This window comes from Mobula hypostoma, chromosome 11 (genome assembly GCF_963921235.1).
Source record: "Mobula hypostoma chromosome 11, sMobHyp1.1, whole genome shotgun sequence".
Taxonomy (NCBI): domain Eukaryota; kingdom Metazoa; phylum Chordata; class Chondrichthyes; order Myliobatiformes; family Myliobatidae; genus Mobula; species Mobula hypostoma.
The window spans coordinates 27510462-27523813 of record NC_086107.1 but is presented as its reverse complement, the minus strand read 5'-3'; the positions used below and the strand labels follow the sequence as shown (position 1 = coordinate 27523813).

At 39.3% G+C, this 13352-nt stretch overlaps 1 protein-coding gene across 2 annotated transcripts in view; it reads right to left on the bottom strand.

Annotated features, from left to right (window-relative positions):
- Positions 1-13352, bottom strand: part of cstpp1 (centriolar satellite-associated tubulin polyglutamylase complex regulator 1) — a 285371-nt gene that overhangs the window by 78963 nt on the left and 193056 nt on the right. For both annotated transcript variants that reach the window (XM_063061781.1, XM_063061782.1), the window contains one exon: positions 9617-9701. In XM_063061781.1, coding sequence (XP_062917851.1) covers positions 9617-9701 — 85 coding nt within the window. The remainder of the gene's footprint in view (positions 1-9616; positions 9702-13352) is intronic.

Sequence of the window (13352 nt, the reverse complement as noted above, 5' to 3'; positions counted from 1 at the left end):
CACTACGAGACTCATACTGAAGAGAATATCCCCCATAGTCGAAGATCTTCTAACACCAGACCAAGCCAGGTTCAGGCCAGGCCGCTCTTGCTGCGGTCAAGTCCTGAACTTAACCCAGTATATTGAGGATGGCTTTGAAATGTGACAAATTACAGGGGCAATATTCATTGACTGAACAGCAACATATGACATTGTGAATCACAGAGGCCTTCTACTGAAATTATCTAAAATGTTAAAGAACTAAACCACAGTCAAAGTAATAAGAAGCCTCTTAGAAAATTGTAGATTTTATGTAGAAATGAATGGAATTAAGAGTAGGTGGCGTCCACAAAAGAACGGACTACCACAGGGATCAGTCCTGGCACCTCTACTATTTCATGTCTACACAAACGACCAACCAACCTTTCCTAACACATGCAGGTTTATCTATGCAGATGACATATGCATAACAACGCAAGCTAACTCCTTCCAAGAAGTTGAAGTACGACTTACAGCAGTCCTCGAAGCAATTAAACAGTATTATAAAAAATGGTCTCTGACCCCAATTCCATCAAAAACTCAGGTGTGTGCATTCCACCTGAGGAATGGAGAAGCAGCTCGGAAACTCAAGATCTTCTGGTGTGGGAAGGAGCTTGAAAACCATCCGACTCCAATTTACCTGGGAGTGACACTGGATAGGACGCTCTCATTTGCCTCCTACATCCAAAAACTCTGAGGGAAAGTTGGCTCTCACAATTCTCTCTTGAAAAAATTAGCAGGCACGAAATGGGGAGCTAATGCTCATACACTTAGATCAACTGCCCTAGCACTCTGCTATGCACCTGCAGAATACTGTGCACCTGTGTGAGGCAGATCAGCCCATGCGAAGAAAATAGACTCATTGCTTAACGAAGCCTGCCGAATAATCACGGGCACACTGAACCCCACACCCACTAACGTCATTTACAGACTTGCAGGCATTGCTCCCCCAGAGATCCGAAGGCACACTGCAACAAAAATTGAAAAAGGTAAACAGAACTCGGATCCACAGCACCCACTACATCATCATGTGCCAGTTTCCAACTGCCTAAAGTCAAGGAAAAGCTTTGCTACAGTGGAGGAACTACCACACGGAACATCCCCCCAAACATACAGGATTGACCTCTGGCAACAAACAGAAGCCAGAACCCCACCAAACAATACAGTGCAACACCCCCCAGAAATGTTGCCAGACGGGGCACCGCTTGACAGACGGAAGTGGTGCACTCTCAGAGCGAGAGCGGGAGTTTGTAGGACGGGAGACAATATGGTGAAGTGGGGTTTAAAGACCAGCGAATCCTGTGAGTGTGGCGAAAGGGTGCAGCACATTGAACACGTTCTGTGCAACTGCCCACTCTTGCCTGATTTAGCTGACACTGACCTGCTCAACATCAACCAAATATCACTAGAGTGGCTGGCTGTCTGGTGTGACAAGCTATGATGATGAGTACTTCTGCTATGGTACCTAATTTACAACCCAAGTCACATAAAGGTTGCTGAGACAAAAAGTATTCAGTAATTTTTCAGGATCTGGGCATTAGCAGCAAGACCAGCATTTATTTTTCTATCCCTTTCTCTCATTGAGAAGCAGTTGGTGAGCCATTGGTCACCCGTGGACTTTCCCTCAGCCCATACTTAAGCTACAATGTGACCATCTCTCAAAGTGTACCTGTCTTAGCCTCACAGATGCACCACAGTGATTTTAGCCACAACACCTGAGGTGTGGAAACTTAGCTGGTGCTCAAGACAATGCACATGTTTGGCAGCATCGCACTTGACACATCCATGACATCCAGCATGGTGCAGGAAATGTAGTAGAAGTGCTGCTATTTTGCATCTCCAGTAATAACTAATAAGCTATAAAATTGCCAGACAAGACTAATCATCCACCTCCCTGACTTGCACTGATAGCAGCCCATTGAACTGAAAGATAATGGTGAGAATCTCTCTCAGACCATATACATCGAAGCTTCCTTACATACCAAAGTCCACTCTGCAAACACTTCATGCTCTGGTTCCTAGTGTCCATTTTTAAGTTAGGTGAATACTTGATCTCGGTTTCAAGGACTTAAAGGATTCTCTTGGTTTCATTCTCTTCAATTACAAACACAATACAGAGCCCTCCCAGAATGGCTTGCTACATCTTCATACAAAACTGCCAAAAAATACACAAAATACACAAAGAAAAATACACAAGGAATAAAAGGTGTATAAAAACAATGCTAATTATTCTACTGATGGCACCTCTCAAAAAAAACTAACGTGTTGGATTACAAAAAAGAATACAAAGAACTTCCAGCTAAATGTTTAAAATCTACAAGGATATCTCATTAGCAGTCACTAGGTTTGACTACCATCTTAAAATGAACAGATGGGCATATACAGGTTTTATCTCTTGACCTTGGCAGGATATACATACAACAGAGGGAGAGAGGCAAAGGGTCACTGAGGTGGCTGGTTTGTCATCTGAAAAGGGATTGAGCTGGCTTAAGCTCTGTTGTGTTGAGGAGAATTAGAAGTCATCTTCCCTTCCACATTCCAAAGACGAAGGTTTAATAGGTTGATTGGTCACATGGGTGTAATAGTGCATTGCGGGCTTGTTGGGCTGGAAAGGCCGGTTACCGTGCTGGATCTCAAAGTAAAAAGTAATTAAAAATACAACATTTTAAAGAGGCTTGATGGGGAAGATATACAGTTAATGTCTTTTCTGGCTGAGGCATGCAGAACAGAGGGAACTGGCTATTCAGGGCAGAGTTGGAAACTCTTCACAGAGAAGGTGGAGAATTATACTCCACCCAAAAGGGCTATGAAGTGTAATTATGACAGATTGAGAGACTTTTAGGTGTAAAGAGCATCAAGGGAGCACAGACAGATTATGCATGGATCTGGCATTGAGGTAAAAGAACAGTTTTGATCTTACTGAATAACAGAACAGGTACGAGAGGGCTACTTCTGTTTGAAGTAAAGTTTGCATTGTGGTAGTGGCATCTACCAATATTACCATGCATCTATCAAAGGGAGATTGGAGAGTATAAAGTAAAGTGGATTTATTCATTGTAAAGCATTGTAAAGCTTAGTTCGTTGTATTCTCTGGACCCAGTCCGACAGCTTTCATGTGATCTCCCATTACTATCATTAAAATGTTGCTCATTTCATAGTCATAGTCATAGTTTATTGATCCCAGAGGGAAATTGGTTAAATTGTGAACATTTTAGAACAGACGTTTTCATATACAAAATTGTGCAATACACCTGTAAAACTGAAGGAATGACTGCCTGCCTTCCTTGTATACTAGCTCCAATGGATGTTTATATTGCCATACAGAGAGAAGTAATTCAGAAGTTACGATAACACCCATATAGGAATTGGATTTCGTTTATTATTGTCACATGTACAGAGGTACAATAAAAAGCTGATCTTGCATACTGTTCATACAGATGAAATCATTACACAGTGCATTGAGGTAGCACAAATTAGAACTGTAGGCTATGAAGGAAGAATACAAACAGTACAAGCCTGCAATTCTGCAAGAATTTAGTCAGTCTTGTAACTTGAAACATTGTAACTGTAACTACGCTAAAGAACTAAAATGTTTCAAAGTAAAGGTTGTGGTATATTTACTATTTGGAAAATCTATTGGTTATATTCACTAACACATAATTCATTACAAGGTATTTCACAATTACATTAACATAGATTTCAAAATTATATTAACATCATATAAAGAAAATTCCAGCTGCATAGCAACGAGGCTATGTGTGAGGGAACATTTCCATTCTCGTGCAGCCATGCACCCATGCAGCTTAGAGGGAACAGTGCCCACAATGCTGCTGCATAGGGAGATGTAAGATTTTGATCCAGTAATCTGAATAATTGTATAATTTTCCCAGGTCAGAATAGTATATGATTTAGAGGAGTATATGTATATTCCAAAGTAATTGATTTTTCTCTTAGGTGGGGTAACATGCAGATTTCAGAGGTGTTAAACAAGTTGTAACAGCAAGTTTTTACAATGCATTATGTAGATCACATAAATTATAGCCACCATGTGCTGCCTAAGGTCTCTAGCTAAGGGTGACCCTCAGGGTATTGATGGTAAGCGATTTAGCAACACTAATGTGGAAGTACAGTACTATGCACTAACCTTAGGCACATATATGTAGCTAGGGTGCTTAAGATATTTTGCAGAGTACTTTATTTGTCAACCTGGAACGAGAGCAAGTTTGTAAAGCTGGTGGGAGCAAAAGATATTGGAAATGGCGAGGGTGAAGCACTGTGGGAGGGGTGTCAGACAGGTAGCAGAGGAGTGCCAAGGGGCAGTGGGTGGCATGGGTGCAGACACACCCAGCCCGGAGACACCAGGCAAGGTTATTTGATTCTAAACAAATTGGTTTATTAATCATTATAGAATGTCTCTCTGGTGCTTCCCAGTTCACCCCAACTCCCTTCCTTTTTACCCCAGCGATGATTCCCCTTGCCCTGCTCCCTTCTCACTCTCAGTCCACAATAGAGACCCATATCAGAATCGGGTTTATCATCACTCACACATGGCACGGTTTGTTTTTTTTTGTGGCAGCAGTACAGTGCAATACATAAAATTACTACAGTACTGGGCAAAAGTCCTGGGCACCCTAGCTATATATAGTATATATGTATGTGCGCCTAGGACTTCAGCACATTACTGTAAATTGTCCTTATTTTTTGTGAAGACTTGTCATTGTTTGGCACTTCTATGAAACAAGTTGTCATTTACCAACTCAAACTAAATGTTGTCCAAATGTTTTTTGCATTCAGGCGTGGGCTGTCCTTTAACAGAGGAGTTGGAAATGGAAGCAAACAACATTTAATCTTCCACATCATTCCTGTTTTTGACTTTATGATTGAGCTAAAATCACACATAATGCAGGTGATATAGCTAGGATTAAGATACTGCAGTGAAGAGCCCTACCGGTGATGTACTGAGATTGGTGACCTTTAAGTGTGGTATGATTCTAGACAGTGGAGAGTTTTCTGATTTATTTCCAATGACTTCAGTTTCATTACAGGTCCTTGATGTTAGCTTTATTCAATGTTGCCAGATTAAGGCACATCACCTCTGTTCAATGCTGTCACATCACTTCAGAAATTACCTCTTTATCACAGTTTGCAACAAGGCCATTATAAAACTGGCAGGAGAGGAGAAATGACACAGAGGCGAAGAGTAAAAGGCCAGTGTAGGGGGTTTGAGATGCCAGGTCACAGAACAAAGAAGAAGTGTACGGTCCTGTGACTGGCTGATGAGAAGTTACCAAACAAGGAGAAAGACTGAAGGAAGAGAAATAAAGAGCCACATCAGGGCGGCGATTGAATTGAAATGTCATACACGCAGACCAACAAGGAGATGATCTGAGAAAATTCAAATCAGAGATTGGAAACTAGTTAACTTGGAGTTAATTTGGAACAATGATGATTCGTTGTGTAAGTTTGGATATGGTTATCGAGAGGGAGTGAATCCAGGTGTGGTGAGATTGGAGGAACATTGTGAAAGATAAATAATTCAGACTAAACTATAAATACAGCTAAGTGGCTATAGCTAAATCAAACAACATAAAACTCATTTTAAAATGAATCTTCAACAAATCTTTCATTTTCTTCTAAGATAAATATGACCAGATTTATATTACATGGAATTCCTTCCAGTGAGTTCTTCAAAGGAATATTCTTGTCCAATTAACTCTAAAGACACATTGATGCATTGTATATCTGGAAAGAAAGTTGCTATTTTTTCCTATTGAGCATAATATTGGTTGGAAAATAATCTAATTTCAAAACCATAATTATAAGGTTTCTATAGAGTGTTTTTGTGCAATTATCAGTACAGAATACCCACATACCTATGTCTTTTAGGCTGTTGAAAGAGTTTGTCATCCACACTCTTTAAAGCATATTGTAACATATGATCTCATTTCGTTATTTTTTAAAGACAGTGCAATAATCGACCCTGTTTGTGTATTATGAATGATATCAAAACAATATTACGAAATTATATTCACCACATACAAATCAGAAAAAAAACAACAGCTAAAATAGAACAAAAAAATCAATTCAGACCAAATAAAATGGTACAGAAAAAGCAATCTGAAATAAAAAACAGAATAGGCAGGAAATATTCAGCAGGTCAGACAGAATCTGTAGAATGAGAAATAAAGTTACTACGTTAGATTCAAGAGACTCGACAGATGTTGGAAATTTTGAGCAACACACACTGAATGATGGAGGGACTCAACATGTCAGGCAGCATCTAAGGAAGGGAATAAACAATCACCATTTTAGGTCAAGACCCTTCAACAGCAGACCCAGCATGTCAAAAACTAATTCCCCCCGCAAATGCTGCTGTCTTCAAAGGTTTCAAATGTACATTTAATATCACTTGCTCTGTTCCTCCAGTATTCTGTGTGCGTTGCTTACTATTTTAGATTGATGGTTTTTTAAATTAAATCTCTGAAAAGTTGGACAAAACCTTGCTATGATGTTTTCAATTAGAGAATTACAGTTTAAATATTTCAAATAAATCTATACTTTGATCCAAGCAGTTATCCAAATTCTTGCACCCAAATTGAATGGAAAAATATCATAAAGAAACTCATGCTCAATTGAAGATCATCAAAAACCATCTTGAAAAGTACATGGGCAGGAGAGCTTTACTGGGCTGTGGGATGAATGCAAGTAGACAGATCTAGCCCACTAGGCAGAACAATCAGCCTTAAGGAACTGGACCAAAGGGCCCTTTTCCTTGATATATGACTCCAAGTAGTTTTTCGTTGTAAGAAGAGGTGGTTAAATTATTTGTGACTAAATCAAGCCAAGCCAAGTCACTTCTTATTGTCATTTCGACCATAACTGCTGGTACAGTACATAGTAAAAACGAGACAACGTTTTTCAGGACCATGGTGCTACATGAAACAATACAAAAACTACACTGAACTACGTAAAACAACACAAAACTATACTAAACTACAGACCTACCCAGGACTGCATAAAGTGCACAAAACAGTGCAGGCATTACAATAAATAATAAACAAGACAATAGGCACAGTAGACGGTAGTAGGTTGGTGTCAGTCCAGGCTCTGGGTATTGAGGAGTCTGATGGCTTGGGGGAAGAAACTGTTACATACAGTAGTCTGGTCGTGAGAGCCCGAATGCTTCGGTGCCTTTTGCCAGATAGCACGAGGTAGAAGGGTTTGTATGAGGGGTGCATGGGGCCCTTCATAATGCTGTTTGCTTTACAGATGCAGCGTGTGGTGTAAATGTCTGTAATGGCGGGAAGAGAGACCCCGATGATCTTCTCAGCTGACCTCACTATCCGCTGCAGGGCCTTGCGATCCAAGATGGTGCAATTTCCGAACCAGGCCGTGATGCAGCTGCTCAGGATGCTCTCAATACAACCTGTAGAATGTGGTGAGGATAGGGGGTGGAAGATGGACTTTTCTCAGCCTTCGCAGAAAGTAGAGATGCTCCTGGGCTTTCTTTGCTATGGAGCTGGGGTTGAGAGACCAGGTGAGATTCTCTGCCAGGTGAACACCTGGCATCAAACTTGCAGTTGAGCTTTCACTATCAACCTCAGGTGTTACGCACATGGAAACCATGTCTAAGAAACAGATTATACACTCTTAAGCATATAATTAATTTTATTTAGCCATAGGATAAAACGACCTGAAGATAAGATGGTTTCATTGCAATGGAAACCATTCAAGAAGCAGATTCATGAAATTCGGGGAAGCATGTTCCCACAAAGAAAATGAATGAGATTGCAAAATGTAGTTTCCTTCTCACAAGATGCACAAGGGGAAGAAGACAGAAAAAAGAAATTGATGACAGACACTGAGAGCTTAAAACACCAAGAAACTTGGAAGAGAATAAAAAGTGTAGGAATGGAGTTGGAAGAAGATGAGGAGAGAAAAAAGAAGGCCTGAAATAATTTTGGTAAGTAAAATCTAAGAAAATCCATAGATGTTTTATCAAGGATAACAAATAATAACAGAATGTCTTTATCAAAGAAATAATGAAGGAAATAATAAAGGCTATTAGGGACAAAAAGGTGTCCTACATGCTGAGGTGGAGAATGTGGTTAAGGTGCTTCATGAATATTTTGCAATTATATTCACAAAGAAAGGTAGGTGATATCAATGCTGTGAGATATTTGATTGGGTGATCATAGCAAAGGTAGAAATGTTAAGGGATGTATCGCCTTTGAAAACTGATTATTGCCCGGCCTGGATGACATATATCTCAAGCTGTTAAAAGAAGCAAAGAAAAATACAGTGGATGTATTTGATTCTCTTTGGAAACGAAAGTGCTGTCTGAAAACTGGAGGATTGCTAATAATATACAATGTTTAAAATTGAAGAAAAGATAAATCAAATAATTAGAGGCCAGCTCGTTTAACATTGGTGGCGGGCACATTATTGGAATCTATTGTAAGGGGCCATTAAACCTTCATTTACAAAGGCACAGATTAATCAAAGAGAGTCAGTATGGATTAAGGAAAGATCACGCTTGACAAACCTGATTGATTTCTGTGAGGTGGTAACACTGAAGGTCAATGAAAGAAGTATGCTTGAAGTAGCTTACACAGATTTTGGCAAGTTTTTGAGAAGATTGATCAAAAAGGTAAATTTCCATCGGTTGCAGGAAACAAAGGGTCATGGTTAATGGGTGTTCTTACACCATCACATTCATTACCTAGAGCATAGAATATAACAACAGGGAGGTAACCGGCATTAGTTCAGCCACCGCTTGTGTACAGCCCATAATTACAGTCTGCACATTACAAAAAAAATGTTATTACACTCGAGATGAAGTGAAGAAACTTTACAAAGTCATTACTAGATCTAGAAAATTGTAGCTATGAAGATAGATCAGCTAAGCTTTAATTGCTTTCAATATTTAAAAAAATTCAATGAACAATTAATTCACATTTAATAAATCAAATTATAAATGTCCAGTATTCAAAGCACATTCAATGAACACTATTTTTACTCCTTAAGCAATGAAACATATAAAAACATTAATAATGTAAAATGTGGTATTTTAAATACAGTACTGAAAGAGCATGGAAATGTAAATTGACAATTACAATTTTTTTTGCCCGAATAAACTCTTCACAGATTTCCAGCCGGGTACTGGTATTGATTTTAACCTTAAAATCAATACCTGTACCCAGCTGGAAGCCTGAGAAGAGTTTATTCTTCATATATGCCAAGAAAGCACTTGATCCTTTTTTTTATCCCTTTCACACAATTTGTAAAATGGTCATGAAGTCAAGCAGCCTCACAATTAATTACAAAATAGTTAACAGGATGGTCTTCACAATTCTGCTGGCATTAAAAAATCTTTGGGAAATGAAAACAAAACCTGTTTTATCAATTGAACACTGTTTTTCTGGGCTTATTGAACAATAAATTATCAAATTGTTTAGAAAACCACGGAATATTGATACCGCTTACTCTAAGAAATATTGTTTTGCAGAATGCTATCTCCTACACATAACCAGTATTTTACAGAGCTTCTAAATTCAAAGAATATGGCATCAGAATGGTTTGTTAAATTGCACATTACCTTGCTGCTTTCTGGGAAAGATCCATTGGAAAGTCATGACAAATAAGCTGAAGTAAGGAATGGTATTCCATTACTGTCAGTAGATCTGAAATAAAAGAATTTGAAATTAAATCAGTTCAGGATAAATCTAGAAATGGTAATACTTTGATACATGAACATGGTTGTGAAGACAAAAGATCCCCAGTACAATTTATTTCTTCAATTGAATTGAATTGATTTTATTTCTTACATCCTTCACATACATGAGGAGTAAAAATCTTTGTTACGTCTCCATTTAAATGTGCAATGTGGAATCATAGTAATTTATAATAAATAGAACAGTCAATGTAATACAGAGTACACTCAAATCAGCATGAGTTCATCAGTCTGATGGCCTGGTGGAAGAAGCTGTCCCGGAGCCTGTTGATCCTGGGTTTTATGCTGCGGTATCGCTTCCTGGATGGTAGCAGCTGGAATAGATTGTGGTTGGGATAGCTTAGGTCCCCAGTGATCCTACGGGCCCTTTTGACACACCTATCCTTGAAAATGTCCTGAATCATGGAAAATTCACAACTACAGATGCGCTGGGCTGTCTGCACCACTCTCTGCAGAGTCCTGCGATTAAGGGAGGTACAGTTCCCATACCAGGCAGTGATGCAGCCAGTTAGGATGCTCTCAATTGTGCTCCTGTAGAAAGTTCTTAGGATTTGGGGGCCCATACCAAACTTCCTCAACCATCTGAGGTGAAAGAGGTGCTATTGTGTCTTTTTCACCACTCAACTGATGTGTACAGAGCACGTGAGGTCCTCAGTGATTTGGATGTCGAAGAACTTGAAGCTGTTTACCCTCTCAACCCCAGATCCATTGATGTCAATAGAGGTTAGCCCGTCTCCATTCCTCCTGTAATCCACAATCAGCTCCTTTGTTTTTGTGACATTGAGGGAGAGGTTGTTCTCTTGATACCACTGTGTCAGAGAGATGACTTCTTCCCTGTAGGCCACCTCGTTATTGTTTGAGATAAGGCCAATCAATGTAGTGTCATCGGCAAATTTGATTAGCAGATTGAAGCTGTGGCTGGCGACACAGTCATGGGTATATTGGGAGTAAAGGAGGGGATTCAGTATGCAGACCTGAGGGCTCCTGTATTGAGAGTCAGAGGGTTGGAAGTGAGGGAGCCCACTCTTACAACTTGCTGGTGATCTGACAGGTAGTCCAGAATCCAGCTCCACAAGGCAGGGTCAAGGTTGAGGTCTCTGAGCTTCTTGTTGAACCTGGATGGAACTATGATGTTGAATGCTGAACTGTAGTCCAAGAACAGTATTCTCACATAAGCATCCTTCTTCTCCAGATGTATAAGGACAGTATGTAGAGCAGTGGCTACTGCATCATCTGTCGATCGGTTGTGTCAGTAGGTGAATTGTATGGGGTCTAGTTTGGGTGGTAGCAAGCTGCAGATGTAATCCTTAACCAGCCTCTCAGAGCATTTATTCTATGAAATGCAGTTTTATGGCTAAGGAGACACCTGAGCCACTTGCAATATGTCTCCCAATATCAGCAAAGTGTCCTTTGGATAGTAATTTTATGAACAAGGTAGTGCCAATGTGGTCCAATTGCACTGAGACTATCCCATGAAGTTTCGATTGAGCTCCAATTGGTAAGGGAGGAAAGAGGTGCTACATAAATGGGTGACATCGTCAAATCTGTACCTGATGTCACATAAGTATCAGGAGCAGTAAAATAGAACTTGAAAGAGACTAATCTATTTTTGTAAGGATGCAATTTCAATCAAGAAACGCATGTCAGCACAGTAGTTTTGCACAATTGAATATAAAATTGAATGTTAATTGATGTAATTTCTAAGATAGCATATCTTTGGCAACACAGCATTGGGTCTGATTCCTTCATCAAAGGAACCAATTTTAATTTCAAGTACAGAGTCTTACTTTCAAGGTTTAGTTTCTGCTTAAAAGCATAAAATATGCAGTCTCTGGGCCTTTGATAAGCGAATGGTCCTGCAGGCCACAGTTATAACATTGGAAATCTGTGCAAATTCACAGACAGTTTTTCCAATATTTGTTGGTATACAAAATAAAGAAAATGCACCAGTAATTCAAAGGTAAAAGAAATTGCATAAGATTGAAGTCTTTGAGGTCCAATATAATGCCTTTCACTTGTAATGGAGAAGGAAATAAATGATCCTAGTAAAAGAAAATACGCAATGAAAACTCAGACCCCTCTAACATGGTGAATTAGGATAATAATCAAGTTTCAAGTTTTAATGCCAAACAGTCTAAAGTTTTTGATTAGACGTTTATTGACAAAGTGGGGGGTATTACACTTACTATACAAATTACTGTAACATACTACAAAGTGCACTAAAACTGGTAATAAACAATCGTTATCTTCAGCCAAATGGAAAGAAATTTAATTTGAAGAAGAAAATGGTGAGACGTTTTGCTGTCTAGTAATATCCAAAATATGATTTCATTTTCATGATTTTAATAACAGAACTATTCCCTTTCAGAAGAGTCTCAAACAGTATTGCTTAACTCATCAAGGAGCAGATTGTAGTCTTTGCAATTCTCTCTTCCTCCCTAGAGTTCCCATTACTTCTTCCTCCCCACATCAAATTCAGACATTGCTCTGCGGGTAGCATATTGTTTTTCATGACTGGGTAATATTAATATTTTCATTGTAACTTCCTCTTCACATGTACTTTCCATCATACTAAATATAGAATAACGACTACTTTTCATAAGGGCAAGGTCATAACCAAACCAAGATTCTTGGAAGAGATTATACAATGTGAGATAGGTATCTTGGCTACTCAATCCAGAAATTATATGGCATCAAAAAATAGCTGCAGTAGCTGGAATGTAAAGTGAAACAGAAAATGCAAAAAGCACTCATCAAGTCAAGCAGTATCAGCAAGAAGAGAATAAGACTGATGTATTGGGTCAAGGATACTTCTGAGACCTGAAATACTGACAAAACAAATATGCTTTGTTGCAGGAGAAGGGTTGGGTGCGCACATATCAAAGTGATAATTACTTGGTACTAATAACCAGAAAAGGGAAATGAATGAAATTAAAAGAGAAATATAGACACATCTATGAAGAGAAGAAGAAAAGGAGAGGTTGCCAAAAGATATTAAATTCAAAACTAAGTCCTGCGAGCTTCAGCGTAAGGTGCTGCCCTTCAAGCTTATGTTATGTATCACTGGAACAATGTAGCAAAATAAGATAGAGAAGTCAGAGTGAGAGTGAGGTAGAGAATTAAAGATGCTCAGTGTCATTCTTGTGGAATGAACTCAGATATTCTGGAAATTGCTCACCCAATCTGTATTTGGTTTCTCTGCTGAAAGAAGATCAACTGAACTACTTGCTTCACATGGAAGGACTGTCTGCATGTGCATGGTGGGAAGGGTGAAGTTAAAAACCATTTGCTTCCCCTCAGTTGTCCAAACCACCATAGCGTTGAAGTTGAAAGAGCGGACCAGGGTATGGTGAAGTACCTGATTTATTCTGAATGCTGAAGGTGAGGGAAGGAGAAGATGTGTCTGGTGGTGGAGATGCATTGGAGGTGGCAGAAACTATCGAGAATGATTGGGTATACATGAAGACCGCTGGATGGAAGGTGAGATCATCCATGTTTTAAACAATGAGTTCTACCAGGTTTCTCCAGATCTGGGACCTTGAGAAAGAGATAGAGGTTACTGTATGGCTTTGAGAGAATACAAGGTAGCAGGCTGAGGAGG